General features: G+C 37.2%; 3 protein-coding genes across 4 annotated transcripts; all 3 read left to right on the top strand.

Annotated features, from left to right (window-relative positions):
* Nucleotides 1-764: 764 nt before the first annotated feature.
* Nucleotides 765-8,876, top strand: LOC122092676 (NAC domain-containing protein 78-like). Of its 2 annotated transcripts, XM_042662919.1 has the most exons (8): nucleotides 765-963; nucleotides 1,799-2,326; nucleotides 3,260-3,537; nucleotides 4,611-4,883; nucleotides 7,429-7,695; nucleotides 7,837-7,960; nucleotides 8,185-8,261; nucleotides 8,355-8,494. In XM_042662919.1, exons 2-7 carry the CDS (start codon nucleotides 2,170-2,172, stop codon nucleotides 8,247-8,249), a joined length of 1,164 nt encoding a protein of 387 aa, XP_042518853.1. In that variant the 5' UTR covers nucleotides 765-963; nucleotides 1,799-2,169; the 3' UTR covers nucleotides 8,250-8,261; nucleotides 8,355-8,494. The 2 variants fall into 2 exon arrangements, with proteins under 2 accessions (XP_042518853.1, XP_042518845.1); XM_042662911.1 differs by lacking the exon at nucleotides 8,185-8,261 and having other exon boundaries at nucleotides 766-963; nucleotides 8,355-8,876.
* A 728-nt stretch (nucleotides 8,877-9,604) lies between these two features.
* LOC122061341 (putative clathrin assembly protein At4g02650) lies at nucleotides 9,605-13,307 on the top strand. Its single transcript, XM_042624577.1, has 3 exons — nucleotides 9,605-9,780; nucleotides 10,862-11,576; nucleotides 11,924-13,307. Exons 2-3 carry the CDS (start codon nucleotides 10,928-10,930, stop codon nucleotides 13,024-13,026), a joined length of 1,752 nt encoding a protein of 583 aa, XP_042480511.1. The 5' UTR covers nucleotides 9,605-9,780; nucleotides 10,862-10,927; the 3' UTR covers nucleotides 13,027-13,307.
* Nucleotides 13,308-15,839: 2,532 nt separating this feature from the next.
* LOC122059239 (protein NUCLEAR FUSION DEFECTIVE 6, mitochondrial-like) lies at nucleotides 15,840-18,791 on the top strand. Its single transcript, XM_042621931.1, has 4 exons — nucleotides 15,840-16,057; nucleotides 16,238-16,519; nucleotides 16,911-17,029; nucleotides 18,569-18,791. The coding sequence occupies exons 2-4, from the start codon at nucleotides 16,350-16,352 to the stop codon at nucleotides 18,586-18,588; spliced, it is 309 nt and encodes a 102-aa protein (XP_042477865.1). The 5' UTR covers nucleotides 15,840-16,057; nucleotides 16,238-16,349; the 3' UTR covers nucleotides 18,589-18,791.
* Nucleotides 18,792-18,930: the final 139 nt, after the last annotated feature.

Below are 18,930 nucleotides of genomic sequence, written 5' to 3'. Positions count from 1 at the left end.
CTAAATTTGAAGAATTATCCTTAATTGTGTGACTACTGTGTCAATATGTGGGCAAATGCGAAGGAATGACCACAAGGGGTAGGATAATCATTTTGTGTTTCTTAGGTCTTGACATTAAAGATGCGATGAAGGACATACTTTTTTCCATGAATAAGGGAGAAATAACAAACTCGTGTCTGGCCTGAGCCAATGGGAGCGCATGCATAAGCATTTCATCCAAGAGGCTAAGTGCTGTCTTTTATATCATTTTTACATTATTTTGTGTCTAGGCATAGAGGTTGCAACTTATGAGGTTAATGTTTATTTCTCCCACTAAATAATTCATGAATTTTCAATTATATCACATTAAAAACATTAGAGATTAACATTGCTTGTAGTCACTAGGGTTAGGGTTTATTTGGGTTGATTATTGACTAATCATAATCAACCATGACCACATTGAAAAATGTTTAGAATGAATTTTATTAGTTTTACTAGAAGAAAAATATAGGGGAAGCACACAACGTTAGAACGCAAGTTTTATCGAATGCTCTCTCATATAATCAGTCATGGGATCCACATCGACACACTTTCTTTCTTAATTGACCCCTAGTAAACTCAATCTCGATGATACCATAGTATTTACAACCATAGATGTGGTGTGGAGATTCATCCCTACACTAGAGAACCTGTTCCAATAAAATATTTGACATATAAGGGAGAATGGACCAATGAGAGGCGAGGCTTCTAAAAGAAGCTTCTATACATATTAACGCGGGAAATCACGTACGCCCTCCTGCTCTCGTTCGTTCGTCTCACTCGTCCGCGCTTCTCCACTCCGTCTATCGTGCTCTTATATAAACCCTTGTTTCCCCTCACTCGTTTCGGTTCCCATCTCAGATTTTTTATTTTTGTTTTCTGAGTCGGCTCTCGCTGCTGCGCGTTCTATTTCTACACTTCGTTCTCAGGATTCACCTGTGCAGGGTAAGACTCAAAGATCTCCTCTGTATTTTTTTTTTCTGACTGTTGTTACGTTTTCTCGTCTTACTGGTTTTCTTGAGGATCCTGATATTTCTTGGATTTCTGTTGATTTCGTAATTAGGTTTTCTGATGAAAATCTTGGTATTGTTTGATTTTCTGCTGGGTCCGTTGTTTGCATGGTTCTTCTTGGTCGAAGCTGTAGTGATTCTCAGTTTCATCGAGCTTTTGTGCAAACCCCTCTTTTCTATTCTGTGTACTCATCGGCCTTATTTTCTGGTATCAGTGATTGTTCTTTAATTCAGTTCTCGATCATTCGTTGCTTGGTTTCTCTTTCGCTTTGTTTCTCTGTTTGTATATTTCTGGTAAGATCAGACAGTTTTGGTATTGGTTATTAACTTGGCTTTCTTCATAGGTATTACTAAGGATTTCCGTATTTTCTAGGGTTTCCCGTGGACTTCTTAATTAGTTTTTCTAATGAAAAACATGAAATTGGCCCTTTCTATGCTATAGCTTTGATTTATCTGCTGGATTTGTTGCTTACGTGGTTCTTCCTTTTCATATTATTGATATCATCTGCCCAGTCATCTTTAGATTATTTGATCAGAATAGGATTTTTTTTTAAAAATGTTTCATCTGATTGATTTAGCTGTGTGAACTATCGAAATAGGTGAATCTTAGGTGTTCTTTTTGAATTTATGTTTCCCCCCTTCTTTTGCTGTGGAGTTCATATTTGGTGTTTCAAGGGGGGCTTATGTGTGATTATTGGTGTTTCCCCCCATTTTTTTGCTTGATGTCTTTGTTATGCTGATCTTGTCGAGCCGAATAATGTTGCAAACAGGGCTTCTATTGCACGTCAAATGTCTGTTGATCTCAGCAACAATCATCAGTGGTTTGTTCAATGCAATTTCAGATTCATGAATCGGGGTCGGTTGTGGTGCCCACAAAGAGTAGCATTTCGACATTGGACATGACAGTTTTCTGTGCGAACATTGTTGTTTGAATATGTATATTTGATTATAGGTGTACAAATATTGGGGAAATTGATTGACTACTTCAATAATACTTTTATTGGGGCATTGTGGCAGAAAGGTTTTGGTAATTGTTAGGAAGAGGTGGTAAATAACTTGGTTTTCATTTAGTGGCTTGAAGAGAACAGTACACTAGAATTCTGAGCAGAAAATAAATAAATACCCCCTTGGGGTGTTTGTGATGGAAAGAATGTCCCTTGCACCGGGTTTTCGTTTTCATCCAACCGATGTTGAACTGGTTCAGTATTACCTGAAAAGAAAGCTCATGGGAAAGAGGCTCCAAAATGGAGCCATCGGAGTGATAGATCTGTACAAATTTGATCCTTGGGACCTTCCAGGTTGTTCCTTAATTCCTATTTATGCTGCTTATATTTGGCATTATTCATAATTTTTATTTGTGTCTCTTTATTCCCCCCCCCCCCCACCCATATTTTTCTTAACTAATTCTAGTGAGAATACATTGACAAGGTTCCCTGTTCTCTATATGTATGCTTCTCATAACTGCATGGCGATTAAAATTGGAACCATACATAGATTTGCTGATCCATTTGTCTGGTCTTATTGCTTGATTATGATTTGTTTGCAACATTATGTGTTGTTATTTGAAGTAATCATATCTGATGATTCATTGTGTTTGATAGGGGGATAAACTTCTTGAAAGAGAAATAAGAAAACATGCATCTATTGGTGATATTTTTTTTTGGGTGGGATCCCAAATCAGAAAAATTGAAACTTTAAAAACTAGACATGCTTTTGAACACTGAAAAGTTTATTCGTGAGATTAACCCAAAACACTAATGTAAGCAGAAATTTGAAAATGAAACCTGAATCTGAATGAACAGAGTGGACTGTTAGACAGATACAGACTCTCTGAATAGTGAACACCAAATCAAAGGGATCAATAACATTGTTGTAGACCTTGGAATTTGCTTTCTTTTTCCAAGCTCCAGAAAATGGCCAAGTATCCTCCATGAGGGCTAAAAGAATAATTCAACCATTCAAGACAGAAACTAGAAGTTCATTTCAAGCGTTTGATCCTGTTTTGGAAGTGCTCAATCATGTATAGCCTCACCTTTCAAATATTTGTTTCTAACCATTTTTTGTTTCTTAGACACATTCTCTTTCCGTTCATTGAAGTTAGTGACTGACTGCTCATTATTAAGCCCTTTATAAATTTTATAGAAGTGCTAAAATATACATAATTTTTGTGTTTGAAACATTTGATTCTAGATAGTTCTTGTTTCTTAGTAGGCATTCTCCTTTCTATGCAGCAAAATCATGCTTGCAGAGCAGAGACCTTGAGTGGTATTTCTTCTGCCCGAGGGATCGGAAATATTTGAATGGGTCGAGGGCAAACCGTGCCACTGAAAATGGGTATTGGAAAACTACTGGAAAGGATAGATCTGTTTGTCATAGTTCACAGACAGTGGGAATGAAAAAGACATTGGTTTTTCACGAAGGGCGGGCAGCTCAAGGACGTAGGACCGATTGGGTGATGCACGAGTACAGACTTGAAGATAAAGATCTGATTGCTGCAGGCGTCAATAAGGTAAATGTGCAGTTTTTTTGCCATTCAATTATTTGTGATATTTGTCTATAGATATAGTCAGTGGGTATTCATCTGCTGGAGTATTTTGTGGACTTGTATTTCTGAGCATGTTATGTATGACTATTTGTGAAATAAATGGTAGATGTGACTGCAATTATTTTGAGGTCAAAGTCAAATTCAAATTCAAATTCAAATTCAATATGAACATTATTTCTTATTTTAGAGTAGAGTGAGCTTCTATGATTTCTTTGATATGTGGTTCAATTTTCTCAAAAGCTTTTCTACTGCTTGGCATTTGTGAGGCTGTTCTGCTACTCTGTCCTTCCGCAAGAGATCTATGGTGCCTTTCCACTAAAAATTCTGAGTTGTTGTAGACCCCTAAATGTTCTTGACAATTTTAGTTACCTCTCGTCATCTGTCTAAAATGGTCTTGGCTTCTCATATGTTCTTACACATTGCAGGTAGTACAGTGGCTTCCAATTAACTTTATTTCAAACTGGCAATTAACTTTAGTTCAAACTGGCAAATGTTAATTTCAACATTCTAAAGTTTCATGGGCTACAGTGAAAAAATTCAGTTCAATTTACCAACGCTGAGAAACAATTTTTGAGGATGAAAATGCTGTTAGCTGCACATAAAAGAAAAAAAGAGAGATCACCTCCAATGACTTGGTTCGCATTTATGTGCATATTTGTCAAGGTGTTTCCTAGTCACTCTGGGATGCCTATGGCAACATATCATCTTGTATGTCTAGGCACCTAGAGTAGATTTAAAAGGAAAATGGGAGTAAGGGGATGAAGAAAGAAACAGGAAAGGAGCGAAAAGGGGAATGAGAAAAGAAAACATACCTGTGTACTTGCATATATAACTGGAATATGCATATTTATTGATAAGTAAAGTGCTTTAATTATTCTGTTCATATTGGTTCTCACTTTCTCCTTTCTGCCTTTTTCCATTTGCAATCTCATAGATTACCACTCAAAGATTTTCAGGGTATCTGTATCTGCATGTCCTTGCTTATTTCTTTTCAGTAACTGTTCTTTAATTAACTTTCTGGCTTATTTGTGTTGCAGGATGCATATGTGCTATGTAAAATTTTTAAAAAGAGTGGGCCAGGTCCAAAAAATGGTGAGCAATATGGGGCTCCGTACAGAGAGGAGGATTGGGATGACGAAGAGATGAGAAACTCATTGGCTTTGTACCCTTTTGCTGACCCTGGTTCCTCATCCCTTGCACAGGGTGAGGAACATCCTCCCTTGAGAAAGGACAATGACATTGTTTCACATCTAGCAACATTTGACAGAGATGATGGTGCCATTGTTTCTGATTCCAATGATGGTAATGAGGTAAGAATTATAATGTGGCTGTGTCTAGCTATCTTTCAATCGGATTCCTGTTGCAGTTGCACCTTTTTTCTGAATCTATCTAAACGATTTTTGTTTGGGAGGGATCTGATATTTCTGTTGGACTTCTTGATGTCTTTGTTGGTTTTTGAAGTAATTGTTATTTATCTTTAACTATATAGCTTGTTACCCAAAATTGATGGTGATCCCAAAGGTTGATTTGATTCTTTTGTATTTAAACCAGTATCTTAAATCTGAAATTTCTGGTACTAGAAATATTTTGTGCAACTTCCAGGAGAATGCTGTGCCATAACATCTTTGGGGAATATGATGCCAATCTTCAAAACATGATAGTTTGGTTAAACCCAGTTGGTATTATTTAATTTTCAAGTGTTGCATGCCTGCATAGAAGTGTGTATCTTTTTCTAAATGATGTTTGAAAGAGCTGCAATTGTTGAAGGCTGTTACAGGAATGCTCTTTGCAATTGTTCTAGGGACCAGTTGCCGAGACCATATTTGGTGGTATACTGATAGTGATGAGGTTAATATTAGAATACCAATATTTAGTACATGATGGTTTTCTTCAATCCACAGCAGAAAAATTTCAAGTATTGCAAACCTGCAGGGAAGTGTGGATATGTTGTAACTGATTTTTGCAGTGGCTGAGATAATGTGTTGCTTCTGTTGTAGTTGTTTTTTCAATGATTTATTATATCTGGTGGGTGGTTTCTAGAAGCCTAAAAGATTAGGTTTGGGAACTCGGTTGAAAACCAAAATCCTAATGACAGGCTTAGAAACTCTGTTGAAAGCCAAATCCAAGTGACAGGTTTAGAAACCAAATTTCAGAAGAAATTGAATAACAATTATCCAAGAATGGAATGGGCTAATATTCTGGTTGAAGGTCACAATAATGGAGAAGTATAACTTTTCAAATTCTGGATCAAATCTGATGAACGGATCTGAAGTTTTGGGATAGTCACAATAGAAGATGCTCATGTTTGGGCAACTTTCGAATTTCTAGCCGGCCCATCAAAGAAACTTGACCCTGGCAGAAATTTGAAAGGAGAGGCAGAGTGTGGAGTTGAAAAGATCTCCAAAAAATGTGTTGACAGCAAAATTTCTACCCATGCTGGGCTAAACACTTCACTCAGAGCTGCAACAACCGTGAACTCATCAAGGTAGGGTTTCTTTGTTGCTGGCTGCAAAGGACTGTTCTCTCTGCGGGTCCTAAGCAGCGGGCTCCTGCTTCAGTAGTTAGGATTGTAGAAACAGAACTGAGATAACCAATCCAAACCAATACATTCCGGAAACTTCAGACATCAATAATTATGAGCTGATTTGATGGATAAACAGAGGATTGAAACTATTTACAGCAAACAGAAATCAGATATGAAAGATCAGCCACGAAACTGAAGAATTCAGAAAAATCCCACTGAGAAGGATTTCTGGAAATTAGTGTAATAATTTGATTTTCAAGTTCAAAACAGTAGCAGAATTTTAGAATAGAAACCAAAAGCTTAATTTGAAATCAGATTTAAATTCCAATGATTAAAATTTTATTTTCAAAAAATTCCTTGTTGGAATAGGAATTCAAAAAACTTGAAGGAAAAATTGGGTTTTAATGAAAGATCAGAACTTGAACGTTAATGGAAGCTTAAACTAGAGGATAGCAATTTCAGACCATTAAATAATAACGGACACAGCAACTAAAAGATACGAATGAAAGAAAATATTATATTACTTGGAATCAATGGAAGGATTATAGAAGAGAAGAAGAATAGAATAGGAGGATATGACCAGGATTCTCACCTAGCCTCGCTGGAATCCCACTGGCAGTTTTGGAGTCTCACCAATAGAATAGTTGAATCCCAAAACCAGATTCTTAGTCCCACAGAAAATTTAGCAAAAGACCATCTTCATTCATTAATAAAATTGGTGGGCAAGGCTGTACCCCCTTACAAACTTAAATAGAAGACTCAAAAGAGACTCAAAACACTAAAAAGGAAATGCCTAATCCGACCTATAACATAAACTGACTCAAAACAGGTTTGGAGTATAGAATCCTAATCCAGCCTAATTAAAACACTTAATAACAATTAAAATATAGGAATAAAGACAACTAATTTCGTAGGTCTAGCTTTTACACATATTATAGGCCCATTAAAGTGGCCCATTATAATAATAATACATTGGGTGAAAGGCCCAACACATACATAACCAGACACAAAGCTTATTCCGTTAAAATTGGCCCAATTGTTTTTTATCTGCATCAATATCCTTTGTACGTTTCAGTGCCTACTAGTGTATGTGATTTTTTAAATGTGAGCATTGAAACCTTTTTTCTTTTGCAAAGTTCACTTTTGTCCTATATTTTCCATTTTATTGCCCTTCATGTTACCTTATCGTAGACTGTAATCTCTGTTGAGTGGAACTTAAAGCGAAGCCTTTAGTTGTGATTGAATATATGTTGTCTTTTGTTTCTTGAACTTTTAAATAGTAATTTCCCTGTTATATTAATCAGGAAATTCTTTGTTGTATTTTCCTACAGAATTTGGATAAATCCAATGTTGATGAAAGTACTCTTTTGGATGGTTTTGGTTTTTATGATGGCTTGGAAGACCTTGGTTCCCCATCAGATCTGAAGACAAATGGGCTTCATTTTCCTGGCAGTCATGAAACTGAATATGCTCTGGATCAGAAGCTTCTGGAAGATGATACATCTTTTCTGGAGTTGAAAGATCTAGACAACCCATTGGACTACCCTCTGTTTACTGAGGGGTCCCAGGTTGAATATCAATTGCCTTTGTTTTCGAAGGTATCCGATAAACATCTGCTGTGCAATTTCTGTAATGCCAATCTCTTCCTCCACCTCTTTCCTTCACTCTTTACTTTTCTTTTATTATTATTCTTATTATATATATAATTTTTGGATTTACTTTGCCATGCCTCTATCCAGGATAAAGGTTCTGAAGGTGATATAAGCCATGGAAATGAGGCTGTCATGTGTAATGTTGCTGATTGTTCAGGTGGAAAAGCAGGAGAGAGAGGAACACTATATGTCCAGGAAGCACCGGCAAGAGGTAGCTTTCACTATCCTTGATGCCAACCTCATTCCACAAACCAGGGTCCTTATTTTGTTTCATGCTGTACTTTTGGGTCTACATATGAATGTATAAAAAGTTGACATTGGGTTTAATTGCATGATTATTATTTTAATTTCTTGAGATATTGTCATGCTGCTATGCAGTTAATATTATTGTTGGCTGCAATTAAAGATCTGTTATTTCTTCTCTTGATTTCTTAGTTTGTTCTCGTGGAGACTCTGCAATATTGGGTTCTGTGACCTCTGGTTTGTGCCGAAGGCAGTAGAGGGTGCAGCAGGTTTTCACTAGGTTTACTGTCTTCATTAGAAAAATAAAGTTCCTGATTAGGTTTCACCCTGCATTTCATTAATGGTATAATGTTCCGTCCTAGGTGAACGGCAAAATGCATTCCATTTTCTGCTGGAATCCATCCCGGCTCATCCTGCTTCAGCCGCAGAGTACCCATCTCCTACCAGTGGAGGGAAGAGGTTTAGGGGCGGTAGTACCTTGTCTCCATACAGTGGCTCCTCCATCCATGAAGAAGCTGAGGTGACTGTTAAGTGTGGGTGCACTAAGGACGCTTTGTTGGACAAACTGGGGGAGTTTCCTTGCACGTGTTGTGGGTACAATGCGTCAAGGAAGGAGTCTGGGAAGGAGGCGGCTACATGTGGCAGCGGCGGGTTCTTATTTGTATTTTTCTTTGGGGTGGTTTCAGCTCTGATTTTTGGATTTTTCTACTTGCAGTAGCTTAGTTTTGCAGGTTTGCATGGGTAACTGTTTTATTCCTAGGAACTACCTCTTCCCATTGTTTATCCCATTCAATACCATTTATTTGCTGTATATACTTATTCAACTCTTCCCCTTGTACTGGCTGTCATATCACATAATTTGGAGAAAGTGGATAGTTTTGACATATGTTGGACTAATTGTTGTAGGGAACCACCAGGGTAGGTTATCACACACTCTTTTTCATAAGAAATGACATCAATCCCTTTTTATGCACCTAACCATTCAGCTCCATTTCTTTATGTTACTTATTCAGAGAACCCTTTCACGTACATATATTAGAATTATGAATGAATGTGGAGCAGATTACTTATGTATTCGAAATGCCAATTGCCACTACTTGTATGATAGAAGAGATAGACATGGAATCCGAAGATTTAGAAGAAAAAAAAATTCTAAATCTTCTCGTTTGACTAAACCAAGAAGGGAGAGAAAAAACCAGTGACTTGCATAAGACCATACAGGTTTCATTCCTATTTCAACCCAAATTCAGTTATAATTAATTTCGTATTTGAAGAAACAGAAAAAAGAGAAGAGAGTAGACCAAGATAGAAAAATGTTGTAAATGAGGGCGTTACCACTAGGACAGGTGTTGGGTCCATGAACTTTAGAACCGGTCAAGGTGTGATGAAGTGACAAACTGTGATTTTTAATCCTTAAATACCCGATTTATACATTAGCCAGTAGTGTTAGGCCAAGTGGCTATCCAGGATCCATCGAGTCCCCATCTTTCATGCTAGATTACAGGGTATATTGAATTGGCTTGATTGAAATGCCGCGTGATTACTGGTTTTGGACGAAGGGAATAAAAGAGAAGAAAAATAGATATTGTCTGAGAAGGAAGAGAGAGAGAGAGAAGAAAGAGCTGTAAACCAAAGCTATCTTTCTTCTCTTCTTTTTCCCCCTTCTTTTAATTTGCTGTTATCTTTTCTTCTCTCATCAAAATATTTAATGGCCAAGCATGAAAGTAAACTACTCTGCTGATGCTGTTAAGGATTATCGTTATTCAGGCGAAGTGCAAAAGATTCAGTGTAAGCTTCTGCAAACTGTTCTTTCTTTTTGAAAGTTTTTATTTTTCTTCATTGGATTAGTGTAAAACCACCTCCTTCATGTCTTATTCTCATCAATTTAAACATGGCCAAAGTAGTTGCATGGAGACCGCTTTTAAGAGATAATGCATTTTCAGAAATTAAAATGCATTATTTCAAGTTAAATTATTCTTCTTATCATGAAACCATCTTTGGATACTGAAGGGTTTATTGAGTTCGTTCCCATGCAATTTCGTACACATTTTTACAGCATCTGCTTGTCTCAACAGAAAATCTCTTTACGAATGGGATCTGACTCCTTGATTATTGGACTCCAAATTTTAGTTTCAACCTTGTCCAATAGAGGTGGAAGTTAACGATGACAATCATTATTTCAATAGTCTCATTACAAGGTCAAATCATAATCCGTGAAAGAGACAATGTGTGAAGGAAAATTTCATCCATATGAAATTTATTTTATGATTTTTTATTATCATTTATCTTCTATATTTTTTCCCTGTGAAAATTTATATTCTACTTGAGCATATGAAAGGGATATTGTGTGTCCATAGACATACACTGGACTGCAAATATATTAATAAATAGAAGAGTATTTGATTGAATTAAACTTTAAAATTGGACATGTGATTAACTTAGACCATATCTGCTCCATCCCAACCGTCAAAATAACCACATAAATAATCCAGATGGCACATGACAATGGATAAAATAGGATCCCTTCCCAAGCAGGCCAAGCAATTAACCTTCTTTCTGCCCATAAATTTTTGGGAGAGTTCCTCTGCACATACGGTCAGAGGATTACAAGTGTCCTATCAATTGCCATTTTGGATGCACAGAGGGATATTTATGGAAGTATAATAATAATAATAATAAAAAAGGACACTTGGCATCCTCTAATGGTACATGCAGGGTACACGAACGTGCAGAGGAAGGATCCAAACTCATGAATTTTGATATAGAAGTGATACAATTTTGCCTTGAAATTGGTCTTGGACTGTTTGGTCTGGTGTTACTATGGTTTTGGTTTTCCAAACAATTGAGATTTTGGTTCTTATGGTTTCAGGGTTGAGGGATTCATTACTAAGACCAGCCTATTACAGTCCACCATAAGCACTCAGACTCTGCACCAATGGCCCCAAGCAAGATCCGTAGGGCCCTTGGGGCCGTCAAGGACAAGACTAGCATTGGCTTAGCCAAGGTGAGTAGCAGCAACTCCATCTCCGAGCTCGAGGTTGCCATCGTAAAGGCAACACGCCACGAAGAACTACCGGCCGAAGAGAGGCACATTAGGGAGATTCTAAGCTTAACAAGTTACTCCAATACCTACATTACTGCTTGCGTGAACACATTGTCAAGGAGACTAAACAAAACTAAGAACTGGACTGTGGCACTCAAGACACTCATGTTAATCCATCGTCTCCTCTTGGAGGGTGATCCGGCTTATGAATCGGAGATCTTCTATGCTACACGGCGTGGTACTCGCCTGCTCAACATGTCTGATTTTAGGGATTCTTCACGACGCGATTCCTGGGATTTCTCGGCATTTGTACGTACATTTGCTCTCTATCTTGAAGAACGACTTGAGTTTCGGATGCAAGGTCGACGAGGCGGTCGCCGAAGTGAGCGGCTGAGATACGATGAAGACGAAGAAGAGACTGCGAGGTCGCCGGTGAAGAGCAATACTCCAGTCCGTGAGTTCAAGAGTATTGAGCGCATCTTTACTAGGTGTCAACACCTGCAACGAATCCTTGAGAGGTTCCTTGCATGTCGACCAACTGGTGGGTCTCTCTATCATCTAGTCTCTTGTTACGGTCCCATATCATTATATGAGGACTGATTCTACATCGATTTCTTATGAGAATTGATGTGAGTTGATATGATCATGGGCCCTTACACCTTGTAAGCCGATTTTTACGAGGTTGAATTCTTATAATTAGGGACCTTAAATTGATGGTGACCGATTATGTCTCATCTTGAGTCTAATTCTATCCTTTGTGGTGACCTCCCCATATGTGATAGGATCCCATTGTTCATGGGTATCAAACAACCCAGGTAGATAATTTCATGAACTAACATGGTTTTGTATATTTTGGTTATGGTTATTTGCTGCTATTGTTGTTATTAGGAGAGCCGAAACACAACCGAGTGGTGATCGTGGCCCTCTATCCGACTATAAAAGAGAGCTTCCAAATATACTTTGACATAGCCGAAATAATGGGCATCTTGATCGATCGTTTCATGGATCTGGACGTTCGCGACTGTGTTCGAGTCCACGAGATCTTCGCCAGACTCAGTAAACAGTTCGACGAGCTTGACTCGATATATAGTTGGTGCAAGCAAATCGGAATTGGAAGGTCCTCCGAGTACCCAGAGGTTGACAGAATCACTCCCAAGAAGCTCGAGGTCATGGACGAATTCATCCGAGACAAATCTGTTCTTGCCCAGAGGAAGAGAGCCAACAACCATAGCGATGATAGTCCCATCATCCAGGAGAAGAAAGACGATAAAGAAAAAGTCCAGACTGTGGAAGAAAAAGAAGAAGATATGTCGAAGATCAAAGAGTTGCCGCCACCCGAAGGCGTCTCTGAAGAAAACAAGAAAGAAGACTCCACCACCACCACCCAACAAGAAGCAGACTTGTTGAATCTTCACGATAACGACACGATGACCACCAAAGAGTATAGTGACAAATTGGCCTTGGCCTTGTTTGACGGTGTCCCAACATCGTCGGCGACATCGCAAGGGCCGGGATGGGAAGCTTTCATGTCGGATGACTCTGGGGATTGGGAGACGGCATTAGTGCAATCAGCTAGTAACCTATCGAACCAGAAGACATCTCTTGCTGGCGGATTCGATACATTATTGCTTGACGGCATGTATCAACAGTCGGCGGTGGTAGCGGCACAAAGAGCCTATGTAGGCACAGGGAGTGCAAGTAGTATGGTAACGTCCGATAAGTCAGCGATGCTGGCATTGCCTGCACCACCAGTTTCAGCCAATGGTGGAGTGAACCATAATGTTGATCCATTTGCTGCGTCTCTAACGGTGGCGCCGCCTGCCTATGTGCAAGTGTCGGATTTGGAAAAGAAGCAAAAGTTGGTGATGGAAGAGCACATGATGTGGCAACAATATACAAGGGATGGGATGCAAGGGCAGCTTGGTCTTATGAAACTACAACAAAATCAATACTATCCCTACAACACGGGAGGTTACACACGTAGCTACTGAGTTGAATCTTTTAGCTGACAGCAAATATTATTGGATCGAGTTTTCTACACCCACGGTGAAGAAGAATCCCGTCATTATAGGCATCTAAACCATCTAATTGAGCCTAAAAGATATTTGTGATTACAATCAATAGGGTATGGGAGAATCTAAAGTTCAATAATAGAGTTATATCATCGGTGACAAAATATTATTTGTGATTCTATGGAAATTAATGTACATTAGGGCCGATGGAAGGTGAGTTGCTTATTTAATTGGAAAGTGAAGTGAAGTGTATTTTTGTCCCTAACTCCCTATAAAAGGCATTAGCCTCATTGGTGGTGGTGCAACTTTATAGTGGGTGAGAAGTAAAGAAGTCAAACTGTATATTTGTAATTTAATGTTTGTAAGTCTTTGATTATTTGTATAAATTTCTTATTGAAAAAAAAATCATGTGTACAAATACCATTAGAGATTAAAAAAAAGAAGAAGAAGAAGAAGAAGAAGAAGAAGAGAAAAGGGTGGATGGTGTATACTTTTCTTCACTTGAGGGGGGGGGGGGTTATTTTTTATAGCATAAATTACTCTAAAATATCCACATCCTAGCTTATGTCCCATAAAATTAAAATTTATATATTGGCAGGAATATCTCTTGGTATAGTATATATGCATCTTGATTGGATTGCTATAAGGTATCTCTCCTATGTGGTTATTATGTGGCTAGCATGGAAGGTTTATAGGAAAAAGAATCTCAAGATAATTAAACTTGTAAATTAGAAATTAATGAAAAATTTATGGTTTTATGAGGAGATGACCGAAGGGTCTATTTGGACACACCTAAGGTCTCAATTAATCGACATGGGGAAATATACCTCTATAACTTTCAACATTTTAACACTCTCTCCTCAAGTATATGTAACTTCAATGTACATATGGATATTTCACCCAAAAAATAGGTAGCATACATATATGGATACACTTTTTTCTTCTTAAAACATCTAGGGTGATGTTATACAATTTTTTTTCGAATCAAGATGGTATTGGGAAACCATGGGAAACCATCAGACATTTTGAGCATATCAAAATTATTGTTTCTATCGATGCATCCTAGTTTCACCAACATTTTGGTCAAACAATAGTCTTGAGGACGTACATTGCCAAAATAATCGGACCTTATTTTCAACAATTTTCCATCTATATGGTTTTGAAGTATTTAACGAGGATCACATCTAACATTTTTAGACCGGATCATGAGCAAAGAGTCTGGATCACCTATCCATATATGCACATTTTACATACAATTAGGTGATGACATGCGTTTTTCTGTTTTCATAAATATCCCTCCAAGGTATCAATAATAGTATTCGAGAATAAAAATTTATAATGGAGGGAAAAAAAAATTATATAGTATTGGGGAAGGAAAATTGTCAAAACACAATCGAATCAAGAAGACGCTCTCTTGATGGTCTAAATATTTGTGCCACATCGTAGGATAGGGGTGTCAAAACCTAGCCCGATCCGATAAAATCGACCAAAATTGATAGATAACCCAAATCGAACCAAACCAATCCTTATTTGATTGGTTTTGGACTGAGGTATGTTGAGACCGGCTAAAAATCGATCTAAACCAAACCGACCAATAACCAAACCGAATAAAACCGATAAAAAAAATGATTATAAGATTATAAATTGGTGAATTGACTATCTATTTTTCACAATATTAGTGAGAATTTTTTTTTATTGTAAAGGGAATTATTACAAACCATTGAATATTAAGTTATGAATAGAGAAATTGATTTGTAAATTGTAATAATGCTTCCATTGATTTTCTTAATCATTATACAAAACTAGTTGAATAGTTAAGTGAATGATTAGATGATAGGGTTCATTTTGTGATTTCAATATTACTTATCTTCTTAGTAATTTATTATCCATTGGTTTCAATATTAGTTATTTGTCGCTTACAAAACGATAAATCATGATTTAATCATAAATTTAAAGTGTTTTTTTGGGTCAAATCTTGTCACTATAAGTTATGAATATAAGATTTTATTATGGTGCAAGCCCAATAAGAAACCGATCTAAATCGATATTAACCCGATATTAAAAAATCGAAATAAAAGAAACTAAACAGGACCGAAATTGAAATCGATCGAAAATTGAAATTCCTTAACGGATTGGTTTTGGTCTCCCTCATTCCTAAACCAAAACCGATTCAATCCGATCAAAACCAAACCAAACCGACCGATTGACACTCCTATGGCAAGATGATGTTGCAATTTAAACAGTAATATATAAGACGTGGTTGATGTTGGTAATTATGAGCCAAATTACGAAGGGTCAATCATATAACCTTTATGTATTGTGCATATACATCATTTATATATATATATATATATATTTATTTATTTATTTCCTTGCTTTTCACCATCTCCTTGGTCCTTGTATCAGGGTGCATCCTATTAATAGTTAAAGGTTTTGAAAGCTTCATTTTCGACTTGGCCAACTTGAATTACTTTAAGACTTGACATTGATTTGAGCTAAGAAACTTGACATCTATTAATTATCAACAGTCCCAAGCTCTTTTGTTTAAGTTTCGTTTAAGATTTTATTAGTACATTATTCAGTTTAAGACACAATTATTATTCGATTAGAAAAAATCCAATGAAAACTCAGAACCTGATAGAGCCCGACATGAGACCGACCAAGAATATAGGCTTGTCAAGCTCCACTCAAATTCGTGTATTTTATTAAGGGGCGTATGAAGCACGAATACGCGAACTACATATAATACATTTTAAAAGCTTGTCTTTATTAAATATCTTAAAAAAAAAGAAAAAAAGAAAAAACAAAAACAAAAACAAAACCCCGATAAACCCTAACCCTTTCTCAGTTCGCGATCTGCCGGCCTCTCTTCTCCGTCTCCGGTGGTGATTGCAGAGGTCCAAAGTTGAAGAGTAATCAACTCCAGCCTTGCAGCGTCCCGAGTCAAGGGGGAATCTACTCCGACAGTTGTCCCTTCATCTTCTCCACTTCTCCACTTCTCCAGTGGTAGGTGAGTCCCTTCCCAGTCCTTGATTTCTTAGTCTATTTGGCAGCCCAATATGTTATTGATCACTGCAATCGCATTATATTCTTCCCAAAACCATTGCTCAGCTAATTCCAGAATTGTTGTTGGATCTGAACTTGTTTATTAGAATTATTGCACCATTGATCAGCCTTAACATCATTGCAGGGTTTGTTCGACCACCTACGGCTACTTCAAGTCTTCAACGGTGTCAGTCTTTTCCCATTCCTCGCTGTTCGAAAAAAACAAGCAACACAGAGGAGACACCGTGGAATAAAGAATGGCAGCTAATTTTGCAAGACGATCCCTTATAAGCTCCCCTGCATCTGCAACAAGAATATTAAGCGGATGGAAATCATCAGCGTCATCATCTTTTGTTTCTGGAGCAAGTAAGCTTGGAGGATTCACTCCTGCGAGGTCCACTTCTCGTGTTTCTCTACATTTCTCCAGGTTTGCCCTTCTATATTATTTGTTCTTTACTTTGTTTTGAAGCTCTCTGTTTTTAAGTTTTTGATTTCCCCATTTTGTTCATTACATGCTCTCTATGTTTAATGTGTATGTGCTTCATGAATACTCATATTTAAGATTCTCTGGCCTTTTTCTTTTCCTGTAGTAATAATCTACTCCCAATTTTATCACATTGGACTTCCCCCACCTTCTTCCCTTGGTTATTTTTAATGAACTCAATCCCTATAAGGATATATGATTTTCTTGATGTTTATTTCTTGCTCCCTTCCCTTTATGTATTTTGTTTAAGTTGTAATTTGTGAAATGCTTCAGGGCAGATTTATTGTTCACGATTATTGAGGCTAAAAAATAGTGTTACTATGGTTCCTCGCAGGCTGCCAATGGAGTTAGGTTGTGCACAATCGTTGATGCCATTGCACAGTGTTACTGCTTCAGCATTGCTCACCTCAATGCTTTCTTTGAACGGTGGAAACTGGGGATGGCACTCTGAAGGTGTTTCTCTCTCTCTCTCTGAATATCTGTTTATTCTCATTCCATGGCTTATACTTCACATGCCAAACATTTTGTACACATGCGTGTTGTTTGATTTTCTAACTTTAATGGAAAGAAAGAAATAATCTGATATGACCTGCTTTATTATATTCTTTGAACCATTTGCATATACACCGTATAGATTTACATGTGAATCACGTCCATTTATGATTTGTGTTTTCAGATACATGTGCAAGATATATATATATATATATATGATTTAGCATTAGATACTGATATGATATTGGGAGGTACACACACACATATATTAAATCTAGTAGTTATTACTACATAGAAATAGTGTCTTTTAGTTTCTATATGCCTTTGGTCTCAGTCCCAGTTAAAGCATTTCTCTCAATTTTCATAGTGTTTTTTGATGATGAACCCTCAGTTGTCTGATTGCCTAGCATCAAAATTCTGTAGTACTCCAGTTTATAAGTTGAGTCCGTTAAGGCAGGAAAAAAAATTTCCAGTATCAAGATTTTCTTCATTTTTAACAGACTGAAGTACTGAAATCATGTAATACTACGAGAGAAGAAGAGTGAACCTTATGCAATTAAGGATAAAAGTTCGATGAGCACTGGGCATAGAAAAATAGTAAAACTTCATGTAAATATCATAGTGTAGTTGTAGAGGATTGCTGAATGCGTTATAGGAGTTTATAGTGGAAACTGGAAATGAGAAAGATTCTAAACCATTTTATTAGAATAAGTATAATTTTAAAAAATGATGCAGGAATATGTTGAGAAAAGAAGAGATCCTAGGGAATAACCATTTTCTCTGAGAAGAAGCAAGTGGAAAATCCTATCAACTCCCTGTTTGGCTGGCTACTCTGCTTCCACGAGCAAAGAGTCAGGGAAGTTGCCTCTCTGATGCCATGATAAAACCTTCTAATAACCACTTGATAGTAAGAAGTTCCCTTGAACAATATTTGGTTTTAAGATAGTATCTCGTAGCACTAGTGGAGTTGGGAACAGAAGAGATTCCTCAAGATGCTAATCTGGGAGGTTTAATTCTAGAATTGCATCGTGTATAATCTTGTAATAGTAAACATGATGGGTAATTCTCACGTTTCATACACAATCATTCCCATGAACAGTTCCAACAGTAGGCATCATTGTTGACGGACTCCATAACAGATCCAACAGTTCACTCTCCTAACTCTTAAGACACTACTTGAAAATGTCAAATAGTTTGTGTTTCCCCTTCTGTGCTAGAAGATGAGTTTGAAGTACATAATATGACATGAGTTGAGGACCAGAAATTAGAAAGTAATGTCAGACATAATTTCATATTCCAAGTCCATTCATCTCTCTCTATCTAATTTCATAGATACCAAGTCCATTCAATTTCCTGAGGCAAAAGTGTAACATCATCAGGTGATCTTATGTACCTTTCTTTTGCATTGTTTTGGATTGCTGCCTGATTTGTTGGGTCAGGAAAGATTCCAGGTGGTAAGCCATTGACCATTTGACCTTGCTGTTTATTATGTGATTGCAGGATTTGCAATGCCTCTATAGCAGGGCCAATAAATTAGTCATCGTTATATTGAATGATTTATGTTGAGCTTCCAAGAAAAACGAGCCATGCAGTCGACAACTGTGACTCTCTCATCTTCTTCTGATATTTGAGTTCTGCCTTTACATATTACATTTTTCCTTTTGTTGTTCCAACCAATTGAGATGGCTAAAATAAGAAAATTCATTACATTGTGGTTGGTTGAGATAGTGTTTTTTTCCCTATTACCAGGAAACATAATGTTTATTTCTCCATTGAGTTAGATTTTCCTTGAAATTGGATATTCAATATCCTTTTTCTTTTAGGGTAATTTACAACGTCACCCCTTGGAGAATGTCACAATT

The sequence above is a fragment of the Macadamia integrifolia genome, chromosome 2 (assembly GCF_013358625.1).
Source record: "Macadamia integrifolia cultivar HAES 741 chromosome 2, SCU_Mint_v3, whole genome shotgun sequence".
Taxonomy (NCBI): Eukaryota; Viridiplantae; Streptophyta; class Magnoliopsida; order Proteales; family Proteaceae; genus Macadamia; species Macadamia integrifolia.
Note: the sequence above shows the minus strand (reverse complement) of the source record. Positions and strands in the feature narration are given on the sequence as shown.